We start from the raw sequence: 25,801 nt of genomic DNA, 5'->3' as shown, positions 1-25,801 counted from the left end.
ACCTCTCTAGTTCAGCACACTCATGACCTGACCGGTGCTGGACAAGAGACTTTGCTGGACCACAGGAGGTTGATATTATCTAGCACATTACTGATGCTTCCATTGCTTACTGAAGTCTTAGAAGACATTTAGGGGTAAATTACAGATAAACAGCATAGAACGCTGAGAACCAGGACTGGTGGCTGTGAACAAGCTTGGTGACCATGGAAAACGTGGCTAGACCCAAGAGAAGTGGTCGTCTGTCTAACTAAAATCATGCCGAATCATGGATGTTGCCAGATGAGAGTGTTCCAGATTAGAGAGGTTCAACCTGTATATCTTTTTTGAGATGGGGTAACCAGAACTGCACACAGTATTCAAAGTGTAGGTGTACTATGGATTTGTGTAGTGGCATTATGATATTAACTGTCATCTTACCTAACCCTTACTTAATGGTTTTTGATATTGTTAGCTTTTTTGACTGCATGTGGAGTGTTTGTGATCTCGTAAAGACATGCCATGATGGCATTACAAAATCCTTTTGTTCTATTGATCTGAAGCTGATCAGCATAGCTTGTGGTCACTTGGAGAATTTTTGTTTGGCCAGTCCTTAGAACTGATAGTTAATTCTCACTATTGACAGGCATGTCTTGCTGATGAGGTCTTTCATGCATCTCAGAGGCTAACCAAACCCTAAGATCAGCCACACTTGGAGTGGGATTGGAATAAGCATTGATTCTGCTTGTTCTTCCTTGCATTATTGCCAGATCTCAGATCATGCACGGGGCTTGAAGACTGAGCTACGTGGCAGTCCAGACACAAGAGGGGCAGTAAATATTTTGAAAGGAACAACCCTAAAAAATCCAAACAGATTTCATAGAACCATAGACTCCTAGGGCTGGATGGGACCTTAAGAGATCCTCTAGTCCAGCCCCCTGCCCAAAGCAGGATCAACCCTAATTAATCATCCCAGCCAGGACTTTGTCAAGCCAGGACTTAAGAGCCTCGAGGGATGGCAATTCCACCACCTCTCTAGGTAAAGCATTCCAGCACTTCACCACCCTCTTGATGAGAGAGTTTTTCCTAATATCCAACCTACACCTCTCCCTCTGCAACTTCAGACCATTGCTCCTTGTTCTGCCATCTGTCACTACTGAGAACAGACTCTCTCCATTCTCTTTAGAGCCCCACTTCAGGAAGCTGAAGGCTGCTATCAAATCACCCCTCAGTCTTCTCTTCTACAAACTAACTAAGCCCAAGTCCTTCAGCCTCTCCTCATAGGTCATGTGCTCCAGCTCCCTAATCATTTTTGCTGCCCTCGGCTGGAGTCACTCCAATGCATTCACACCTTTTCTATACTGGGGTGGGGTGGGGGCTAGAATTGGACACAATACTCCAAATGAGGTCTCACCAGTGCAAGGTAAAGGGGAATAATAACGTCTCTAGATCTGCTGTAAATGCTCCTCCTAATGCACCCTAATATCCCATTAGCCTTCTTGGCTACAAGGGCACACTGTTGACTTGTATCCAGCCTCTCATCCACTATAATCCCCAGGTCTTTTTCTGCTGCACTGCTACTTAGCTAGTCAGTCCCCAGCCTGTAACAATGCTTGGGATTCTTCCGTCCCAAGTGCAGGACTCTGCTTCGTCCATGTTGAACCTCATCTGATTTCTTTTGGCCCAATTCTCCAATTTATCTAGGTCACTCTGGACCCTATTCCTACCCTCCAACATATCTACCTCTCCCCCTAGCTTAGTGTCATTTGAAAGTTTGCTGAGGGTGCAATCCATCCCCTCATCCAGGTCATTAATAAAGATGTTGAACAGTACTGGCCCTAGAACCGATCCTTGGAGCACCCCACTTGAAACGGACTGCCAACCAGACATTGAGCTATTGATCACTAAACGTTGGACCTGACTGTCTAGCCAGCTTTCTATCCATCTTACAGTCCATGTATCTGGTCCATACTTCTTTAACTTACGGGCAAGACTGTTGTGGGAGACTTTATCAAAAGCTTTGCCAAAATCATGGTTTAACACATCCGTTTACTTTCCCATGTCCACAGAGCCAGTTACCTCATCATAGAATATAATCAGATTGGTCAGGCATGACTTGCCCTTGGTGAATCCATATTGACTACTCTTGATCACTTACTCCTCTACCAAGTGTTTCAAAATGGATTGCTGGAGGATCCTGTCCAGTATATTTTTTCAGGGAGTGAGGTAAGGGTGACCGGTCTGTCATTCCCTGGATTGTCCTTCTTCCCCTTTTTAAAGATGGGCACTACATTTGCCTTTTTCCAGTCATCTGGGACCTCTCACGGTCTCCATGAGTTTTCAAAGATAGTAGCCAGAGGCTCTGCAATTACATCTGCCAATCCCCTCTGTACCCTTGGATGCATTAAATCTGGACCCATGGACTTGTGTGCATCTAGCTTTTCTAAATAGCTTTTAACTTGTTTCTTTCCTTACCGAGAGCTGCCTGCCTCCTTCCCATACTGCATTACCTAGTGCCATAATCTGCCCGTAGTCTTGTCCCGGAAGACTGAGGCAAAAAAGCATTGAGTATGTCAGCTTTTCCCATATCATTTGCTACCAGATTTGAATGGGCTTCCTACGCGTGTTGTACATTTTTTCTTTGTTGGCAATTGGATGACCTACGAGGTACCAAAAGCAGCAGAAAACATTTATCCAGTGACAGCCTGAGGTAACACAGGCAGCTCTTAATGGGTTTATTTTCATTATTACAGCAATTTTAGGGTAGCATGCTGCAATTTTCACTTGCGGGGAGGTATTAAATTGAAATTACCCCAGATGTAATTGTCACACAGAATAATCCGGGACAGGCTGAATTTAATGCTTTTCCAAGCTGTGGTTTTTATCACCCAAACAAGTGCCAAAAAACACATGTAGCCAACAGTTTAAACTGTACTCTGCCTCTTCTGGCGCCAGCGTGTTTAGCGGCTGTTATACTGGGAAGCAAATGCAGAGGCAGGGTGGAAGGGTCTTGCTGGAACTTTTCTCTCTATCTTTGACTGATAACTGTCCCCACTCCTTGGGCCTGCTTCTCCTGTTGCTCAGACTGGTGTAAATCAGGAATAACACCATTGGAGCTACCTGTGGACGAAACTGGTGTGGGAGGAGACTCGGTGCTATTGTGTTCTATGTCAGATACTCAAAACATGACTTGAAGAAGTCATCCCTCAGCCAGCTACAGCTGGACCTGAACCACCATGTTCAGGAGGGCACTTTTCCAGCATGGTAGCGGTCTTGGACCTTGGGTCCGAGCCTCTGCTGCCCTGTACCTTGTGCAGTGATATACCTGCACAACAGGGATGTAAAACCAGGCCAGAGGTGCTTTATACCTGTTTAATAGATGTAGGCTAATTATGAGTCGGGCCCACAAGGTACAAGGCCATAGAGAATCTGGTCGCTGAGGTTTGACTCAGTTCACAATGCTGAATTTGGACCTGAGCTTGCAAAGCCTGGAAGTGTTTGGGTTTTGACTTTTGGTTGTTCTTCCAACTTTCTGCCTGAAGAAAACCACTAATTAGATTGCCTCTACCCATAAGTAACTATTGTAATTGCAGCTGAGCACTGTGCAAACATTAACAAGAAAGAGGCAGTCTCTGCTGCAAACAGACAAGGTTGAGGGTGTGAGGAGACACTGAGGCACAGGGACACAAAGTGGTTTGCTTAAGATCATTGACAGAAGATGCAGGAACACAGGCCTGTGCCCTAATTTTCAGTACAGTGCTGCAGCCACTAGATCAGCAGTCCCTATGTTTTCCAGGTAGCACCCCTTCCCCCATCTGCACCTCTTGGCAGGGCCACAGCTCTAGGAGGTAGGGGGTGAGGGACACAGAGGGGAGTAAATGGTCTGAAGCTGGGGGTGGAGCTGGGAGCAAAGCCATGCCAAGGCTGGGAATGAGGCCAGGCATAGGCCAGGAGCCAGGGCTGCGGCTGGGAGCAGGGTGGCATTCCCTTTCTGCCCTTATGGAAGCTATTCTTCCCACCACACTCCTCCATGGCCCCCTTGGAGAGCATGCTCCATGGTTTTGGAACCCAGAGCTTCAGCTGACCACAGTTTTCTCCCCAGTCAGCACTGAAATCCCAATGTCCTTAACTCTGGTTCTGTAAAACACTATGTACTGTGCACTTGTTTGATAGGTTTGGTTGACTTGTGTTAGAAACTGAAACAATATGTTTGCATTGGTGAGTGACTCCGAAAAGGAAGTGCTTTCTGATCTCTGGTGCTTTCTGGTCTCCATTTCCTAGGTAAGGGAAAGGAACTGGGGTTGTAGTGTTGGTAATTCCAAGAGGGCATCTATACTGAAAACAAGTAATGTCTAGTGGTTATAGTAAAGGATTGGGAGTGTGGTTGTTATCTAGGCTCTAATTGTGGCTCTGCCCAATGTGTAGCCTTGGGCAATTCACTCAATCTCTCTGTGTCTCAACTGACTTTCCTTTAAAGTAGGAGGAATAAATACCAGCTGTACATAAGTATTTGTATATGAGCATAAGTAATTCAAGGCATTGAGTGCCTTAGAGGAAGGTGCAAAAGAAGGAGAGTCTGACAGTCATACTTGAGCTGCATCAGAGAAATATTCTTTATGCATTTTCTTGTGCAACATTCAGGGTTGGAGAAGCAGAAAATTTTTAGTGTGGCATGATGACCTCAGTGAAAAGAGCCCCAAGATCTGGGAGCCCACCCCAAGCCTTCTGGAAGGTGCCAGCTACATGGTGGAAGAATCTCATGCCCAGGTTCCAAGCCCAAAAGTGCAGGAAAAGGACAAGTGTAGTCAGGCTGCAGGGAACTCTTCAGGGCTGGTCCCACTGCATAATAGCGTGTGTGTTGTGATGGAACGCTAGGTGTGCCAGGAAGGGTCCATCAAAAGTCTGTTTTGAGATTACTCCAACACTGTGTCTTTATCAGCTGAACCTCTTGGAAAGATTCAGTGCTAGTCATGATAGGATTAATTACCATACTCGGAAACAAAGCCGAAAGGGGAATGGTAGAATTCCCAGGCATCTCATCCCTCACAACTGGACGTTACAGATTCTGGGTCAAACAGAAATAAGTAGCTCAGAAAACCGCTGTTGTTGTAGTGTTGGGAAAACCCCAAATGACCACCATCTGTTTTCACATGGTGCCTGATCTAAACTGCCATTTTGCATTCCAGAACTTTAATGATTCCTGTATCTTTCCCTCTCTGCTCAGATGTACTACCTTGCACTACCGTCCGGATCTTCCCTCAACAAGCATCATCATCACCTTTCACAATGAAGCCAGGTCCACCCTGCTAAGAACTGTCAGAAGGTAAGTCAGATTCTCACAAAGGAATATGCGAGTACAGCATATTATTTATGACCCTGCTTCGAAAACACATGCCGCTGTCCTCACAGTCTGGCAGATATTCCTTCACATTTCAAAAGAGGGTCAGAGTTTTGCATGAATGATAAGAGCCTTTTCAGTTACGCTTACTGAGGTAAAATGACAACGGTTACCAACCTAGGTCTGAAGATGGGCACTAGTAAGCTGGTAAGCAATTTGGCACAAGGAAGTAGATTAAGGAGTGGCTTCTTTGGCAGTATCTGACAGGCCGTATCTACACTAGCCAAAAACTTCGAATGCAAATGGCCATTTCGAAGTTTACTAATGAAGCGCTGAAATACATAATCAGCGCCTCATTAGCATGCGGGCGGCCGCGGCACTTCGAAATTGACGCGGCTCGTCCAGATGGGGCTCCTTTTCGAAAGGACCCCGGCTACTTCGAAGTCCCCTTATTCCCATCTGCTCATAGGAATCAGGGGACTTTGCAGTAGCCGGGGTCCTTTTGAAAAGGAGCCATGTCTGGATGAGCCGCGCGGCGGCGAGCCGTGGCAATTTCGAAGTGCCGCGGCCGCCCGCATGCTAATGAGGCGCTGAATATGTATTTCAGTGCTTCATTAGTAAACTTTGAAATGGCCATTTGCATGGCCATTTCGAAGTTTTTGGCTAACGTAGACATAGCCACAGTTTTGCTGTTGGGAGCAGGTCACCAAGCCATATGGATCTTGGGATGGGAGTTTTTATATTCATCCGACTACCAATGCTGAGCTATGGTCAAGTTTCCCTCTATTTTTTAACATCCATGGGTGGAATAAATTTTATGTGCGCCACCAATAGAGACACATGCTCCTCACTGTGGGTAGCTGTGGGCATTCTGTAAATCAGCTGGGTGGCACTGGAATCTCCCCTGATTGGCTGCCCAAGCACTCAGCTTACAAGGATCACTGGCTGTGGTTTGCCATGGTCAGTAAGGGACATTTGTGGCTTTGCAGAGGTCTGCTTTAGTATCATTTTTTGAGCTTCTCCAGTGACATCTGCAGGCCACAAGGGATGCTAGCAAGGACTGTTAACCACAAAGCTCTGATGGCTCACAAAGAGATTGCATTTTCAAGGACTGTTGCTGAGCTCCTCTAAATGAGCTGTGGAGCGGTTTGGGCACATAGCCATTCTTCCATTTGTTGGCTTGCTCTTGGCTGTGGTTTGCTGCAGCGGATTGAGTATATGCTTCATTTTTAGTGGAGGTTTTCTGAGAGCAGCATTCAATTCCAGCGTGTGTCTTGAATATAACAGAGCTCTTTGCTCTGGAATGGAAAGGTTTGTTGCAATATAGCCACCCCTTCTGTCCTGAGGGTTAGATAATTGCTCCTTGTCCGGTGGTTCATCCCATAGCAGTGGCCAGGTGCATTCAGTCCTGTTTCTGTAATAAATGTTTGACAGGTGGATTTCACGCTCAGGTACATAAGGGAGCAGGGGTGACCAAACTACGGCTCTTTTGCCATTAAAGTGTGGCTTAGAGAGCCCCTTCCCACCTCAAAAACTCCCCCATTCTCCACCTAGCAGACTGGGGGCGGGCAGGGTGCTCGGGACCTCTGCCTTGCCATGAGGTAGTAAGGTACAGGCTTCTGCCCAGCAGGGAGGAGACTCTCGTGGGTTCTGCCCAGGGGTGTGTGTATCAGGGTTTCATCATCATGAGGAGCACTTGCGGGGGATCAGGGCTTCAGCAGAAGTGGGACTGACAAGTACTGTCAGAGGTCTCCTGCCAAACCCTGGGCCCCAACAGGTGCCCTGGCTCTCAGACTCCTAAAGGTGGTCCTATGTGGCTTGGGAGGCCAGTGAGTATGGCCACCCTGTTATAGAGTCATCAGGTTTAAGGTCAGAAGGGACCACTAGAGTTCCTGTATGTCAAGGGAGGTCAACACCATCCAGCCATGTCCCATCCTACACCAAGAACTGAAATCAGACAAAAGTATTGCAGATCTCAGGAGACTAAACTATTCTGTGCCCCGTCCCCCTCCCCCAGCCAGCAGGAGGGATGGCAATGCCCCAGTGAGACCCCTGCAGCGTCAGGGGATTGACTGAGTGATATCTCTGCCTGGAACCAGGCAAATGGCTCTCATCAGTGCATATAGACAACTCCTGCTAATCATGCCCAAGCTCACATGCTTTCCATTCATCTTGCTTGTGATGTTGAGGTTGGGTTCAACAGACTCAGTCTGGAGTCAGTTCTGAGCTGGCTGCCCAGCCCTAGATCAGCCCCTGGGGGCACCAGCTGTTGCTAGGAAAGAGGACTGCTGGCTTAGGTCTGCCCCACCTTTGCTCAGCTCCAGGCATGCACTCACCGCCCTTTCCTGCCTGCTTTTGAACTCAATTTAGATCTTGTCTCCTCTTAAGCCTTTGTGGGCCAATTTATCTGCCGCTCTGATTGGTTCATTTTTTCCACACTCATTAAGAGCTTGGCTTAATTAGATCTTACAAATCTCTGTTCCATGACGTCAGTAACATTTGGAATAATTTTCCATGCGTCATTGAACGTGAAACAGCTTTATACTAGTTTGTGCTTCTATAGCAGCTTCTGCCCAAGGATCTCAAAGCACATTACATGCAACAACAATAGCAGTCTTACCTAGCTCTTGTATAACACTTTTCATCAGTACATTTCAGAGCGCAAAGGATGGCAAGTATTCTTATCACTGGTTGATGGGTAAACTGAGGCACAGAGCAGCAGCTTAACTTGCCCAAGATCATCCAGCAGGTCAGTGTTAGAGCCTGGAATAAGACCCAGCTGTCCTGAGTCATGTTCAAGTGCTTCAGCCACTGCCTTTTTGAATTAAGCCTTCCATGAGCACTGTGAAATTTATATGCAGTAGCCAGCCTCCTTTTATATATGGGGATAAAGTGAGGCAGAGAGAAGTTGTTGTAGGATGAGAACTAAGGCTCTAATCAATAGGAAAAACACCTCTTTGTGTCACCGTCCATTGCCTCTCTCTGTTATGCATTCAAATGTGTAGCACAATGGAGTCCTAGACTGTAATGAGGATTCCTAGGTGCTGTATTTTGTCCCTGGTTAGTCATCAGAGTGGTGTGGCTTTGACCCTAAGTTTGGCTGCCCAGCCGTGAAATAAGATGATGACCAGACTAGAGTCTTTACCACAAATCAATGGGCATTATCATGAACACAAGGAGCAAAAATGGGAAAGAAGTTGCTTGTAAAATTAACAAAAGTGGGGATGGGCTGCAAAGTCATAACCATAGGTCCATCTAGCGCAGTATCCTGTCTGCCAACAGTGGCCACTGCCAGGTGCCCCAGAGGGTGTGAACAGAACAGTTAATCATCAAACCATCCCTCTCCTGACATCCATTTCCCACCTCTGACAAATAGGCTAGGGACACCATTCCTACCCATCCTGGCTAAAAGCCATGGATGGACCTAAGCTCCATGAATTTATCTAGTCCTTTTCTCAACCTTATTAAAGTCCAAGTCTTCGCAACACCCTCTGGCAACGAGTTCTAACTGGACACTTCAGTCCATTGGAACATTTTTCATGTGTATACCAAAAATGAGCAAACAATGGAGGTAACTTACCATCATTAATCCTTTGAACTCAAAACCTGTCTTTGTGGCCTCTTCCATAGACAAATGAGACCCTTACTAGCTTGGATCCTCATCTGAAGTGGTGTTTTAGCTTGAATATTTGATCATTCACTGCAAGCAAACTTTGAGTTGGATTGTAAAATCGGCATGTCCTGCTCAGGCCTGGTTAGTGGCACGATCAGTGGCACTGATAGCTACTGCAGGCCTGGGGGCAGGGTATGGGGGGGGCAATTCCCTGGAGGAGAGCAGGGCCACGGGCAGAAGGGGTGGGGATTAGGGCAGTCAACCCTGCTCCTCCCCCACTGCCTGCACCACAGCGCTCTGTAGCATTTCAAAGGGGCCCAATGCTCTGGCCGCTGCTACTACAGCAGTGGCAGCTGGAGCTCTGAGCCTCTTTGAACTGCTGGGCCCAGCATAGCTGCTCCCTCGGCCCCGGCCTCTGTAAGCGGGCCTGGGCATGATTGATCTAGTTGGGGAATAGAAATAATGTTGTGCAGCTTCCGTCACTAGTCAGTGTGACAACTTGTGGAGTTCACACTTGGAAAATCTTCTGTGCAGCATTTGTGATCTGCATCCTGAGCATTAGTCACTGACAAAAACGAGAAGATCATACTGAGTAATTAATTGGTTAAAGAAGATCATGGTCTGTTCCCTCCACCATCTGTCTACGTGAAAATTAATTGAATGCATGACTCTCTACAAATTATTTTATCCACTTTGGTAAACATGAAGGTTGCAGGTACGAGGTGCGTTCCTGGGGTCAAGGCAAAAGAAAAATAGGAGGAGGCTCAGAAGGGGAAAAGAAGTGGCAGAGAGATGGCATTGTCATTCAGGATATATTGCACTAGGTGGCAGGAGATTCCTGGTCCTGCCACAGGGGTGTGTGTGTGTGTGTGTGTGTGTGACCTTGGGCACATTACTTAACCTCTACTCCTCAATTTTCCATCTATAACATGGGAATAATAGCACTTTCCTACCTCACAGATCAGTTGTGAGGAAGATAAATGCATTAAAGATTGTGAGACAGTCAAAAAGTCTGGTGATGGGGCTATATAAATGTTTCAGAAGAGAAATGGTGGTGAAGACCTGTAACACCTTCGGAGCTCTCTGCCCTCCTTGCCATCCCCTGTTTTGTTTCCAGCATTCTTTTCTTCCCATTCCCTCCCATTGCCTCCTACAAACTTGAATTGAAAAAGAAAATACATGGCATTTTTCTGCTCTGGCTGCCCTGCTTCTCCCTAGGGAGAGCTGAAGACATCACAGTAGCACAGAAGTTATTGAAGGGTAAAGAGCATTGCTGAAGTGAAGGAGCTGGACTCAACCAGGGCTGAATCAACTGCAAAGGTTCTTAACAGCAATCACTGGTAACATTTTATCGTCATGTAACTTCCCACTGCAGTGCAGCCACCTCTGGGGTGGAACACACTGTACTTGAAGAGCTTGATCCTGATAGGCATCCTTCAGGGTCAAGCGTTGCTCAGCATCTTGCAAGACATAAATAAAGTCCAATCCTGCGGCCAGCTGAAACAATGAGGAGGAATTTAGGAGACAGACTGTAATTCCTCAGATGGAAGTCTGACCAGAACAGTAGATTTGATGCGCCTATGACTGTACAGTAAGCCACATGGCATATTTAATGATCCCCGGTGGCCAGGACCTCTGTTTTGTGTCTCATCCCAAGAGTGGCTGGAGCAGTCTGGGAGGTTTTAGGGTCGGCCAAACTCCCTACTGTGAAGTGCCAGTCACTGGCAGTCTGCCAGGCGAGGAATTGCTGCAATGTATGTGACTGTAGGCAAGGTGTCCAAGCTTGTTGGGGAGTTACTGTCCTCAGAGCTGCAAAGGAAGCTGATGCCAAACTGGTCAGCCAGAAGAGGCAGGGCTGTAGCCAGGCTACCCTGGAGCCTGAAGTGAGGAAAGAAAGGAGGGGATATGAGAATGCTGCCTGTGGAGGTATGTCTTAAAATCTGGATATGAGCAAAGGCAAAAACAGGTCTGCTCAGGTCTATGGGTGCTGGACATTGAGGTGCTCGGGGCCCACTGGCTTGAAGTGGTTTCCCTTATAGACAGGGTCTACAGTTTGGTTCATTGGCTTTCAGCCCCTCCCCCTGCTAATGACACAGGATGACTGGTGACAATGGAATTGCAATTTACACACGTGGTAAAAAGAACCATCAAAACTCAGCAAGGGACTGGGGAGTTAGCATGCTTGGCTCAGAACGGGTCTTTGCCTGTCTAACCAGCTTGGTCATCAAGGAATAGACATTTGTATAAAATGTAACCAAAGCCATCAAGGGATAGCGAGTGCACCCTGGAGAAGACGTCCTGCGTCTTTAACAGGGACAATGAATATGAGAGATCCTTGTAAGAGGTTAATTGGGATACGAAGAGAGACAGAGAATGCCTGTGTTAAACAGGGAACCAGCACCTCACACTGCTGTGGAAGGTCCGAAATAAGAGACAGCTAGTCATGCTGGACCAAGAGTGAGCCAAACTATCTTAAACAAGTGGTGTAAACTGATTCAGCACCACTGACTTCAGTTGAGTTAAGCTGACACCTGTGGAGGGTTTTGCCCTATATTTTAACCTTGTTCCTGAATGGCTATAACTCTAACTCCCAAAGATGTAGCCAAGTCAGGACAGGACTCAGTCACATGCGTGGTGTCAGTCTGACCAGCGTTTTAATGATGCTATAGCATAGGTCCCAAGTGTGGTAGGTGGGACCTTACCCTTTCCCAATGATCTAATCCTTTCTACTGTGGACATCTGGGCGAGGCTTTGTCTTTCCTGGTTGCATAGTACTGCTTCTTTTATTTAAATGCTTAGCTTGCACCTCACTCCCTTTTATCATTTCCAGAGCTAGATTTCCAATGATTTCACAACTGCCTTGTCTTAGCCTTTAACCTCTGCTGTGGTATGCTGTTCAGAATGCTTTCCAAACACAGGCTTCTTTGGGCAGTTGTTATATATTCTTTAAATCTGCAATCTGAGCCTTCAGAGCTGGAATCAGGAAGTTTAATTATTTACCTCTTACCAACAACCCAAGAAGCACCCTCTAGCAAAAATCTGGATACAAGCAATGCACAGCCCAGATGTAATATTTAGGTAATTAATTAGAGCATAGACTGTTTTGCCTTACCTTTTCCAATACCGGCAAGTGGAAGCAGGCACTATCCTGGGAAGTTAACTCCCTGCAGCCTTCCTTACCTGGGGAAGCTGGTGTGTGCTGAGGAAACAGAGTAATGAAGTTGTTCACCCCGTCCCAAGGTGGAGTGCTGAAATTTGATCTTTTGACCTCTGTGTACATTCCAAATGCCGGTGATGCTTTTTTAAAGTCGCTAATAGTCTTATTCACAACAGCTTCATTCATGAGTAAATTAAGATGCAGAGCTTTACCTTTAGGTGGTGGTTGGTAGCATTAGCTGGTTTTTTTGTTAATCCACAGGCAGCATGGCTTCGAGCAAGCTCCTGGCTGCATGGGGGAGGAGGGGTGGGACTGAGCTCCTGCCTCATGCTCCGCTCTTGGCACCTGTGCTGGGGGGCATTGCTGACCTGCTCAGAGCCAATCTTCCACGGTTTTGTTTCACACATGCATGAAACCGCGCTTACTGAAGTCAGCGTCGAACCTGGAACTCCTCGCGAGCGGTGAGAATTAAGGAAGGTCAATGGGAGAAATGCTCCCATTGACTTTCTTCTGTGAGGACAGCCCCGAGCAGTTGACCACTGATAAGTCTATTTTAGCTGTGCAATTGGCATAGCTAAAATTGCATATTAGAGGTCGACAGCTATGCCCAGTATAGACATAGCCCAAGGGAATAAGTAGGCACAGCGTAGAGGCTGTGTCATAGCTCAAATGGCTCAGAGTAAAAGAGCAAAACCAAGCCAGGTGTGGTGCTGAAGCTGTGTAATGAGCACTTTTTGCTGAATATTTTTTACCTCTCTTCTCCCCACAACTTTCCGCCATAAAAACTGGCCATTTTGTTTTCAAATTTGCTAATCATCTCCCCCAGTGAGTAAATACCCAGCTTCTACATATGCTTTTACCTTTTGATGTTCACATAAGAGAACTCTGAAATTTCAAAGAGCTGGTGGGTATTTGAGAAAATAAAATGCGGAAGCGGCAGTGTAATCAAAGCTCATTATGGTTATTCTTGGTGTAATGTCTCTCTCCAGCTCCTACATAATTAGTCATTTTGGATTATTGGAGCAGTTCCTTTTGACAGGCATTGTCTCTGTTCTCTCACTGTATCTGATTTCAATAAACATGACCTCCAACCCCTCTGGCACTTTATTATGTTGTAGGGGTTTCTTTTACAGGTCCCATTATGTTGCTATGGAGAGAATTAAGGGTTCAGAAATACAGATCGCGATCTGGAGTAATTTTTATAAACCAGCAAGTATTAAGGGGTGACAAAAACGCATACCAACAAAAGATGTAGCTCAGATCTGCAAATGCTGGCCACTCATGTCTGCATCCACATTTTGCCTGCATCAGTGTTAATTGTGTACTGATAATTATTTACAGGTGGCATTTATGGACCTGATTCTACAGACACTTACTTCTGGGAATGTTGAATTGAATCCCTGTTAAGTGCAAGTGAAAAAGAAAGATGGGGTCAGATTCTGCTTGATCACACCAGCATACTCTTTATTAAATCCAGTGGCAACAAGGAAGTTACACTGGTCTTAATTCAAAATAACTCAGAAAAGAAACTAGCCCTTTTTTGATAACTTGATTTCAGGTGAATTCCTGGGCTGCTAAATCCTTTGGATTTTTTTTTAACATGGTAAGAATGAGTACAGACCTTGGGATTTGACCCAAAATATTTTGATTTGTCTTGATTTTTAATTGAAATATATTTGCCTGTACTGTATTTGAATTCAGAAAGAAAAGTGTCTCCAAATCAGAGATACTTCAAAGAACTGCAAACGCCGAGATGTTTTACATGTTAAACAGGAAAATGAACCAAAAGAAAGCCAGCTGAGTGAAGATCTGAGTAACAGAAAAGCTGACTTTCAGTTTTTAAGAGTGTGTTATAGAATATGTGAGGAAGTCCCTGTACCACCAGGGAGCTACAGTGTTCAGTGTTTGTTCCCAATCATTCCTGCAAAACTGTCACTCTAAGGAAGTGAATAATCTGCTGTGTTGTCAGTGCGCTCAATAATTTATCATCTTATTAGTGCAACTCAGATTGCAAATGTCTGTCAGGAGTAGCAAATTTGACCTTACTAGCAAGTGACTGAATTTTCTTTAAGCCTCTTTGGGAAGTAACGTTCAGACTTTGATGTATATCTCATTTATACCAGTGGCTGGACATTTTTAACAGTGCAGCCCAGCATTCGAAAATGGTAGTTTTTAGGGTCTGCAGGCGTATGACTCTGATTTGTCTCATAGGGTGCGTCTACACCTACATTCCTCTTTCGAAAGGGGCATGCAAATAAGATAACTCAAAAATGCAAATGAGGCATACATTTGCATATTTGGCACCTCATTTGCATATTCTACTTTCAAAAGAGCTGCTTTCGAAAGAAGAAAGCCAGTGTAGACGCTGCTGTAGCCAGACAGAATCCCCCTGCTCTACTCCATCTTGCCCCCTTCTAGTGCCTCTGAGCACCAAGCACAAAGAAACAGCACAGTCTTAGAATGTTTGAAAGCACAGATGCGCTTATCTCAAGTACAGTTTTGATGCTTCAAGGCACAGATGTGCTGTGTCAGCATGACCCTGGACTGAAGAATACAGATAAGGGGGCCAACAGGCTAGCTGTTCACCACAGGGCCTCTAAATGCCCTTGGCTGGTACTGATAATTGATACGCCCACACTTCATCCCAGAAGAGGAATCTCCCGCCCATATGAAAAGAATGTCCTGTTTTAATGATTTAGTTATCTCTGTCTTACAAGTGTAAATTAAATTGCAACTGCCTTGTAAGAACTGGCGTCACAAAGACGAACCAGTACAATTGGTACCTTAAGATAAGGAAGAATGTGTGTGACCCCAGGGGTATAAAGAAGGGCCTGGCAGACCACTCTAACTGAGCTCCAATTACCTATACATGTCGGTTGGGTAAGGTCTTTGCCTCCCAAGGTCCCAGGGGATGCCCTCCTCATATTGTTCTTCCCGAGGGATTCAGTGAACAATGTTGGCTGCGCCAGAGTCAAAGGACGCAGGGGTGAGGATTATACCTACAATGTACTTTTGTGCACATTTAATAGTAAGAGCTCTTTAGGCTGAGGCATCTGGTCCTCAAACTTGTAATCTAATTGGTATACCGCATGTATCATCCTACTAGTAGTTAAGAAGATAGAATAATAATCTTGTAACTGTTAAGATTTTATTTCTGATTTTAATAAAATAGCAACCATTTAAGCTTTCAGCCTGACTCCTTCCAGTTACTGTAACTCGGGTGAACACAAAACAAAGAACCTTAGCAGTTTGGCTATATCAGCCTGGTCAATGGTAAGGTGCAGTAAAAGCTGAGCGCTGAGTCGTGTCGCCTCTATGGGGCAGACTCTTGGGGCACCCAACAGCCATCCTGGCTGCCCGCTGCGAAGGGACAGTCTGTCCTAGCAGTCAAAGACTCGGATGTAACTAGACTCACAGACCACTCATTACCCGGCCATCGGCTAACAGCTGCTCCTTCAAAAGTAAACGCCATCTTCGAAAGAGTCCTTCTTCCCATTAAATAAAGTGAAGAAGGATTCTTTTGAAGATGGGTTTACTTTCAAAAGAGCAGCATGTACACTGGCTTTCTTCTTTCGAAATCAGAATATGCAAATGAGGTGCCAAATATGCAAATGTGTGCCTTATTTGTATTTTCGATTTACCTCATTTGCATACCTCTTTCGAAAGAGGAATGCAAGTGTAGACGCAGCCATACAGTGAGTTTAGACCAGTGCTACTCTGCTGATTTTCAGGAATGTCTCCTGATTTACTCTCCATAAAGGTGAATGGAGTATTGGGCCTGTAGCACCTTGGCTGAGATGTAGGTCATGAGCTAAGCAGTTTTGGGACTTCCAGGGACAGGGCCATGTGTTACAGAAGTTGATGTGGGTAATTGATTAGGGTGCCCTGTTCTGTGAGTTGCTAATGAACTAGTGCTGTGGATTGGTGCTAGGGGGATGCTGTGCTGCTGGCAAGTGCTGTCTTTCATATGAGAGGTAAGAAAAGGTGACACTAGGGCATGTTTGGCAAGAGTAGGCTTGTTGTGGCCAGATTGCACTGTACATCTCTAAAGTTCCCCAGGTACTTTCAGCGGGATGATGATTTCTTCATGCACCATCCTGAACAGATGCATAGTGATGCTGTTGCAGAACAGCTGCTGCATTTCAACGATGGCTGCAAATATAGATATAAAATGTTTATTGGTTACTGCGATCTGTGCTGAATGTAGCAAGCAGTGTCATCAGAGCATGGGACATATTCCGGCGTGACTCAGTGAAACTGCCTCCATCCAGCCATTGAAAAAATAACTCCCAGTAAATTACTGCAAAGTGGATGGTGAAATCCTGATCATTTTAGTGTGGGCCTAAGGGCTTTTTTGGAAGCCTGACCCTTCTTCTTCTTCAGATTGCATTTGGGGTAATCAAGCCAAAGCCCAGTCCTTTGACTTCAATCAAGCAACTCCCATATTTTACTCTTGTAAGTAAGAGCAGAACTAGCCTGAGGCTACATCTACACTGCCACGGAAGATCATCCCGCCCAGGGTTTAGTATGGACACACAAAATCCACCTCTCAGGGGTTGCAGTCGACTCCTGTACACCTCATGAGACCTGAGGAGTAAGGAAGGTCAATGGGGAAATTCTCCCATTGACCTTCCCCAGTGTACATGCCAAAAATAGCTGAGCACAGATACATCGAATCAAGCTATGCAATTGCCATAGCTACAATTGTGTATCTGTGGTCAACTTACTTTGCCTAGTGTAGATGCAGGCTCACTGATGTTTCCTTCTTATCAGGTTGCCCTAAACAAAGCTTTTTCTCTCCCACTCCCTCTGTGTACTCCGTGATCTGTTTGTTTCTTTCATTGTTTTTATACAATATTTCTTCTCCTGCCAGCTCCACCAAATTTGGTTTCCAGGTGATTGGAGCCTGTTAACTATTCCACTGTGTACGATATTGCTCTCCTGTCTCTCTGTACTGATGCTCAGCTGCAATAATTTACTGAACTCAGCTCCTGTGCTTGTGAGTTGTTTTTTTTGTTTAGTATTTTATGCTAAGTCTGTTAATTGCATGCAAATCACAGCATGCAAACTCTGGTAACAGGAGGGGTAGCCAGAGACTATTGCTAACGCTCTGTGGCTGTGTTGGCTGTTGATGTTTGGAACACTGTGTTGTCTAATAGACTGATGTTTAAAGGCCAACCAGGGGAGCCTTAGCGTTAGTGATAGCACCTTTGCTGTCACTAGCGGACTTGCACTTGTGCTAGTGCAACAGAATGGGCTAGCGTAGGTAATATTACTGTGCATAAGGACTGGGATCAAGGCCTCAGGGTACGTCTGTACTTACCTGAAGATCAGCCCAATCAGGCTCAATCTTGTGGGGTTCTATTTAGCACACCTAGTTGGGACATGCAGTGGCTAGAACTCTGGTCCCTTTGAATAGCTGTTGGAGCACAACACCGGGTGCTCCATGGGGCTCTGAGGGTTGGAGGAGGTGGGTAGTGCTGCAGTCTGGCAGTGCTGAGGCCTGGCTGCCCTGTCTTTGTGTCTTCTGGCCAAAGCCTCACCCCTGCTGGGAGAAGAGCCACCCCTTCATCCCTGAGCTCAGGGTGGCTGTTGGCCCCCCTGACCAGCATCACTGATGGCAGATTTTTGGCTACATCTCCACTAGGAGATAAATTTGAATTTAAGGCAGCTAGCTCCATATTAACATGTAATTGTCTTCACTGTAAATACTATTAGCTCAATTTAGGGAACATAATATCGATATCGTAACGTTGAAACCTGCTGGGTGTAGCGTTGAGTTCGAATTTAAAAGTTTGATTAAAGGCCTGTCTGGAAGAGCCACATCTCAAAATCAAAAGTATCAGCCTCCAGAGGTGTCCTGTATGTAACCCACAATGCCCCTCGGTGCTCTGCTCTGGCCTCTGCTCTCCAGGGACACTGGAACTAGGTAACAGGAAAACCATGAATTTCAAAAGGGGAGCAGCAAGCCTGTGGCTGTGGGGTCATGTTTGTATGAGAGCCTGAGAAATGTCTATCTTACTTTGCTGTTAGCGCTGTGAGCACATTTATCCATTACAGATATCCCCTGCAGGGAGTTTGTGGTTCTGTCTCGACACTTGTTATTTTTCTCTACGCTGCCTGGTACCAGCTGCTGCCCCGCTGCACCATGTGGCAACAAGGCTGTTGTGGGAGTCGTGTTTGCATGAGTCCGAGAAACTTCTCAGACGTTTACATTTGTGTGTGCCCCCCCGCTCCTTTCCCACAGGCTCCACACAGTCAGGGTCTTCCCTGCGCTCAGCCACATCACATGGCTAGTCCCCGACCCAATACAAGGACATGTCTGCCGTTTGGTGCTGACCATGCTGCCAGGCTGCACCATGTCCTAGCCTGCACACGGTTAGGGCTCCAAGGGTGGGAAAGCTTTTTGGGGGCTTGCAGCCATCTGGGGGGACTGCTTCAACTGTCCCCACCAAAAATATTTTCAGGGCTTTTCTGCCACCGGGTGGAAGTCTCCCCAGGCGGCTAAGATTTTTGGGATGTTGCTGCTGCCAGGGGGAGGTCTCCCACAGCGGCTATGAATTGCAGGGGCTTGCAGCCAGCCAAGAAAAATACTTCAGCTGGCCCCCCACTGAAACCCCCCATGCTCCTTGCCCCAACAAGGAGCTGGTGGAGCTAGCTGCTGCCGCTGGGGAAGTCTTCCCTGGCAGCTAAGATTTTCTCTGCCTTTCTGCCACCAGGGGGAAGTCTCCCTTACAGCTGCCTGGGGGGATGGTTCAAATGGCCCTCAACTCACAGACCCCGCATCCCAAAGCCAAAAAAGATTTTTGGGGACCATGTCAACTGGCCATTAAACCTCCCAAACACCAACCCGTCTCACAATGGGAATGAAATTTGGTGAGCCCATTCCCCATTTTGGCAATTTCTGCGTAGTGAAGAGGGAAAGCAAAAATATTTTTCCTAGTCTTTTCTACCCTCTTTCTTCTAACTTTGTACCACTTCACAAAGGCAAGTGTGTGTGGAGGGCCAGCTGAGAATACAGAATACAGAGAATACAGAATACAGAAGCTCTATTGTGGACCCCTTTCCTCTGCAATTCTCTTTTTTCCAAATCTTTACTATCTGCTCTTTCTTCATGCTTTTCATTGTCCCTGTGTTGTTTCCAGGGATCAGATGCAATCAAGGGAGTGGGGGAAGTCAGTTGATGGCAGTTGAGAAGACACACAGATGCTGATTTTTATAAAACCCCTGATAATTCGGTTACAGCTACAGTTTTAAAAAGCAATTCAGTTATGGAATAAAGAAATTCCTGTTAATTTGGAGATTTTTGTTGATGCCCTACTTTTCCTTCCTTCTGCCCAGAAAAAAGAACTTTTGCTTTCCACAGGAGGGGAATGCGGTCAATACCATGTGGGAAGATGTTGTAAAATACAAGCGAAAATACACAGAATGCTACGAGGATGAAGGAACTGTGGGACAGGTTCCCACAATGCACTGTTGCAACAGTCAATGTTTGTTGATTGAGTGTGGCAGCAGTAAGTCAACTTTGTGCAATTCAGGAGGTGAGGGTAGTCAGATTCAAATTTATAAAATCCAGCATTACAAAATCCACATTAGGAAATTCGGATTTATCTCGTCGTGTAGATGTAGCCTAGTGCAGCTCCAATAGCTTGATCCTATGATGGGCTGAATACCCAGCTCCTATTGATTTCAATGAGAGTTGAGGGTACTCAGTACCCCACAGGATGAGTGGAGTAAGCCATCACTTCCACACACAAAGATGTGCCATCTAGAAGTGTGTGAACTTATTCTGACTCCACATGAGCACAGTGGGCTTGAATGTTCAACTTGAGTGGTGATCAGGCCGGAGAGACTGCAGCAAAGGGATTCAGGGACAGAGAGACAAAGTGTAATAAAGAGTAACAAGACGGGAGCACATCAGGAGTGGACAAAGTAAAGAAATTAGAGTGTGAGATAAAGGAGTGGGAGAGAGGGAGATTCTAATGAGTACTGTGGGTCTGATTTTTATCTCTTCGTCAACTTCACCATACACAAACGTACAGACAGGAAATTATTTCCATCAATAATTAAAATCTATAGATAGGTGAGGGGAGGAAAAAATACAGCTTGAGAATGTTTTATAGCTTGATTTAGGGATGATTACTTTGTATACATTGACACGTGCTGTTGAAAACTTGGCTTTTAATGTTTATAAAGCCTGAGCTATTCATTGTTCAATAATTGTGTAACGAATTTCCTCCAACGGTGAAAATTGAAATCGATAAAAATAAAAGATGCTTAAAACTCATAATTTTGCATGATTGAAAATTTCAGTTGACAAAAGTCTGAAACAAACATCATTTCATCCCCTCAAAATTAAAAAATTAGTTATGCCAAACCTACAGTGGCACTCTGTACTGCAAAGCAGTACCCTGGAACCCATATTGACCCTGTCATATAGTTATAATATAAGTCATACAGAGCACTCCATAAGCTAACATAGGAAAGGTCATGATCTATTGAAACCCGTTGTTCTGTCACAAGTATATCTCATTGATGTGTATGTAGTTATGGGGATTTTGCTCTCTGGTTATTGAAATTAGGACTGTCAGTTAATTCCAGTTAAATCACATAACTCATAGTTAATTGTCGTTCATTACACTTTTCAATTTGAATTGATATTCTATTGTTTGTTAAATATTTTGGATGTTTTTCTACATTTTCAAGTATATTCATTCCAGTTACAACACAGGATACAAAGTGGATGTTTCTCATTGTATATTACAAATATTTGCTGTAAAAAAGAAAGAAAAGAAATAGATGGAGCTTTGTATCCGCATCTGTATCTGCAAAAATGAGCCACGGATATCCACATAGATATCTGCAGATACTAGTGGCTATGAAGCAGATGCCTTTGGATTTGCAGGGCTCTAGAGGTAGCATTTTCAGTTCACCTCATACAGGTACTGAAGTGTAATCTCTTTATCCTGAAGATGTAACTTACAGATATAGATTGTTTTGTTTATGAGTGCAGTTTTGTAACAAAACCAATGTAAACTTTTAGAGCCTGTAACTTCGCTCCATCCTACTTTTTGTTCAGCTAGTGGCTAAGAAAAACAAGTTTATTTACAATTATGGGAGTGAGTATTGCCTGTTTCTGACTCAAAATGTCACCTGAAAGTGAGAACAGGCATTTGCATGGCACTTTTGTGGCTGGTGTTGCAAGGTATTTATATGCCAGATATACTAAACATTCATATGTCCCTTCATGTATGGCCCTCATCCCTGAGGATATACTTCCATGCTGATGATGCCCATTAAAAGTTAATGTTCATGAAATCTGTGACTGAACTCCTTGTGGGAGAATTTTGTGTCTCCTAGTCTGTTTTACCTGCATTCTGCCAAATACTTCATGTTATAGCAGTCTTGGGATGACCCAACACCTGTGTAGTTTAAGGACCATTTCACAGCAGATTTGACAAAATGCAAAGGTACCAATGTGAGATTTACAAAATAGCTACAGCACTCGACCTAAGCTTTAAGAATCTGCAGTGCCATCCAAAATATGAGGGACAAGGTGTAGAGCGGGGGTGGGCAAAATCACACCCAGGGGCCAGAGTCAGCCAGTCAAGCATTTCTCTCTGGCTCACCCAGCTGATTAGCAGAGCGTTCATACCTACAGCCAGTGTCACATGTTCAGTTGCCCCTCCCTGCCCCTTGTTCCTTCTACAGCTCAGCTGCTCCTAGGATTCTCCTGCTAGCTGTGTAGAAGGGGAAGGGATAGAGGAGAGAGGGTAGTGCTGAAGTCAGGGTGTTCCCCTGCCTTTGTACCCCATCTCTGCAGAGCAGGGATCATGGAGAGATACATGGCAGAGCTGCTCCAGTCAGAATGATGGATAGTAAGTGACTCAGGAGTGCAGAGCATGGGAGCAGGGAGACAACAGAGCAGGACAGATTTCCCTTAAAGGCTACGTCTACATGTGCCCCAAACTTCGAAATGGCCATGCAAATGGCCATTTTGAAGTTTACTAATGAAACGCTGAAATGCATATTCAGCGCTTCATTAGCATGCGGGCTGCCACGGCGCTTCGAAATTGATGCGCCTTGCCGCCGCGCGGCGCGGCGCGTCCAGACGGGGCTCCTTTTCGAAAGGACCCCACCTACTTCAAAGTCCCCTTATTCCCATGAGCTGATGGGAATAAGGGGACTTCGAAGTAGGCGGCGTACTTTCAAAAAGGAGCCCCGTCTGGACGCGCCGCGCGGCGGCAAGGCGCATCAATTTCGAAGCGCCGCGGCAGCCCGCATGCTAATGAAGCGCTGAATATGCATTTCAGCGCTTCATTAGTAAACTTCGAAATGGCCATTTGCATGGCCATTTCGAAGTTTGGGGCACGTGTAGACATGGCCAAAGAGAGCTTCCTTCCAGGTGGGCCTTCAAGGGCTGATTAGATTGGAGGCAAAGGCTTTGAGCTAGCAGGTCTATAAGAAGGCAGCCACAGCGAACCCTGTGAGTAGCGAGCAGGAGCAGCTAACAGGGAGTTTGCCTGGGAGTTCACCTTCAGAAGGAGCCCCACACCTGTTTTTCCCTTTCCCTTTCTTACACGTGACCAGGGGAGCAAAGCGGACGGGACCTGCAGACAGGGGAGTTTAAGAGGGAGTTTAACAGAGGGAGGCCTACAATGGTCAGGAAGACCCGCAACACTTGTGCCAGCACTGCTTCTGTCTCCTGTGCCTGTAGTCAGACAGACTGCCTGACTATGGATGCCTCTACCCAGATCCTGGTGTGGTTTTGCAAGGACTGTGGCTTGCAATTCCCACTTACTGATATCGAGGCTGGGGGGAGCATCCAGTGTGAAAGGTGCCTGCTGGTGGACTCTCTCAGGCAGCAGGTGGAAGAGCTGTGGGAGGAGGTGGCTAGGTTGAGGAATATCCGAATTCATGAACAATTCCTGGACAGTAGTCATGTGGAGACAGCTGAGGTAGCTGTCACAGTACACAGGACTGCTGACCCACCACTGGTGGAGGAGAAGATGGCTCGGGGTGGACAATGGCAGCTGGTTACTTCTGGCAGCAGGCAGTGCTCCACCCCTGCTCCCAACCCTCCCATCATGGTCCTAGGAAACTGTTGTGCTGTACTTGATACAGGAGACAAGGAATCACCCCGTACAGCAGAGGAGAAGCCTCGTACCCCCAAGGCTGGGAGGTCAGCTGCCACCACTGTGAGGAAGAAACGTAGAGTGGTGGTGGTCAGCGATTCTCTTCTGAGGGGTACAGAGGCACCCATCTGTCTCCCTGACGTTTCATCTCGGGAGGTATGCTGCCAGCTGGGGGCCCGTATCCGAGATGTTATGGAGGTGTTGTCGAGGATTATCCGGCCCTCTGACTACTACCCCATGCTACTCATCCGTGTGGGCACTAGCGATACTGCGAGGTGTGACGCTGAGTGGATCAAGAGTGACTACAGGGCTCTGGGAGTACGGGTGAAGGAGTTTGGGGTGCAGGTGGTATTCTCTTCAATCCTTCCTGTCAAAGGTAGGGGCCCAGGCAGAGACGGGTGCATCCTGGAGGTCAATGCCTGGCTGCGTAAATGTTGTCGCCATGAGGGCTTTGGCTTCCTTGACCATGGGATGCTATTCCAGGAAGGACTGCTAGGCAGAGATGGCGTTCACCTTTTGAGGAGAGGGAACACCCTATTTGGACACAGATTGGCTAACCTAGTGAGGAGGGCTTTAAACTAGGTTCGATGGGAATAGGGGAGCAAAGCCCACCGGTAAGTAGAGAAGATGGAGACCTGGGAGATGGGTCAGAAATGGGAGGGAGCATGGGCTATAACGGCAGAGAAAAAGGAGGGTCAGGGCAAAACTGGGAGGCAAGATCAAATAAATATTTTCCATACATATGAACAAATGCAAGAAGTATGGGTAATAAGCAGGAAGAACTGGAAGTGCTAATAAATAAATACAACTATGACATTGTTGGCATCACAGAAACTTGGTGAGATAATACACATGATTGGAATGTTGGTATGGAAGGGTACAGCCTGCTCAGGAAGGATAGATGGGAAAAAGGGAGGAGGTGTTGCCTTGTATATTAAAAATGTACACACTTGGACTGAGGTGGAAATGGACATAGGAAATGGATGTGTTGAGAGCCTCTGGATTAAGCTAAAGGGTAAAAAAAAAAATGGGTGATGTTCTGCTAGGAATCTACTACAGGCCACCTACCCAGATGGAAGAGGTATATGAGGCTTTTTTTAAACAAGTAACAAAATCATCCAGGGCCCAGGATTTGGTAGTAATGGGGGACTTCAATTAGCCAGATATATGTTGGGAAACTAACACAGCGACACACAGACTATCCAATAAGTTCTTGGACTGCATTACAGACAACTTTTTATTTCAGAAGGTTGAAAACCCTACTCGGGGGGAGATGTTCTAGATTTGATTTTAACAAATAGGGAGGAACTGATTGAGAATCTGAAAGTGGAAGGCGGCTTGGGTGAAACTGATCGTGAAATCATAGAGTTTACAATTTTAAGGAAGGGTAGAAGGGAGAACAGCAAAACAGAGACAATGGATTTCAGGAAGGTGGATTTTGGTAAACTCAGAGAGCTGATAGGTAAAGTCCCATGGGGAGCAAGACTGAGGGGAAAAACAACGGAGGAGAGTTGGCAGTTTTTCAAAGGGACATTATTATGGGCCCAAAAGCAAGCTGTTCCTCTGCATAGGAAAGATAGAAAATATGGCAAAAAGCCACCTGGGCTTAACCAGGAGATCTTGCATGATCTCAAAATACAAAAGGAATCCTATTAAAAAATGGAAACTAGGACAAATTACGAAGGATGAATATAGGCAAACAACACAGGAATGCAGGGGCAAGATTAGAAAGGCAAAGGCACAAAATAAGCTCAAATTAGCCACGGCCATAAAGGGAAACAAAAAGACTTTTTATAAATATATTAAAAGCAAGAGGAAGACCAAGGATAGGGTAGGCCCATTGCTCAGTGAGGAGGGAGAAAGAGTAATGGGAAACTTGGAAATGGCAGAGATGCTTAATGACTTTTTTGTTTTGGTCTTCGCTGAGAAATCTGAAGAAGGAATGCCCAACATAGTGAATGCTAGTTGGAAAGAGGTAAGGTTAGAAGATAAAAAAAGAACAAGTTAAAAATCACTTAGGAAGGTTAGATGTCTGCAAGTCACTGGGGCCTGATGAAATGCATCCTTATATACTCAAGGAGCTGATGGAGGAGGTATCTGAGCCATTAGCTATCATCTTTGAAAAATCATGGGAGACAGGAGAGATTCCAGAAGACTGGAAAAAGGCAAAAATAGCACCCATCTATAAAAAGGTGAATGAGAACAACGCAGGAAACTATAGACCGGTCAGTTTAACTTCTGTGCCAGGAGAGATAATGGAACAAGTAATTACAGAAATCATCTGCAAACACTTGGAAGGTGATAGGGAACAGCCAGCATGGATTTGCAAAGAAAAAATCATGTCAAACCAGCCTGAAAGCTTTCTTAGATAGGATAATGAACCTTGTGCATAAGGGAGAAGTGGTGGATGTGGTATACCTAGATTTTAGTAAGGCATTTGATACATTCTAGCATGATATTCTTATCAATAAACTAGGCAAATACAACTTAGATGGGGCTACTATAAGATGGGTGCAAAATTGGCTGGATAACCATGTTCAGAGAGTAGTCATTAATGGTTCTCAATCCTGCAGGGAAGGTAT

The 25,801-nt window shown here is 45.7% G+C and overlaps 1 protein-coding gene across 1 annotated transcript in view; it reads left to right on the top strand.

The window, feature by feature from the left end:
• GALNT14 (polypeptide N-acetylgalactosaminyltransferase 14) overlaps nt 1–25,801 on the top strand; it is a 200,429-nt gene that overhangs the window by 123,308 nt on the left and 51,320 nt on the right. The window contains exon 3 of the mRNA XM_074989855.1: nt 5,201–5,299. Within this exon, the coding sequence (XP_074845956.1) occupies nt 5,201–5,299 (99 nt within the window). The remainder of the gene's footprint in view (nt 1–5,200; nt 5,300–25,801) is intronic.

This window comes from Carettochelys insculpta, chromosome 3 (assembly GCF_033958435.1).
Source record: "Carettochelys insculpta isolate YL-2023 chromosome 3, ASM3395843v1, whole genome shotgun sequence".
In the NCBI taxonomy this organism is placed as follows: domain Eukaryota; kingdom Metazoa; phylum Chordata; order Testudines; family Carettochelyidae; genus Carettochelys; species Carettochelys insculpta.
Note: the sequence above shows the minus strand (reverse complement) of the source record. Positions and strands in the feature narration are given on the sequence as shown.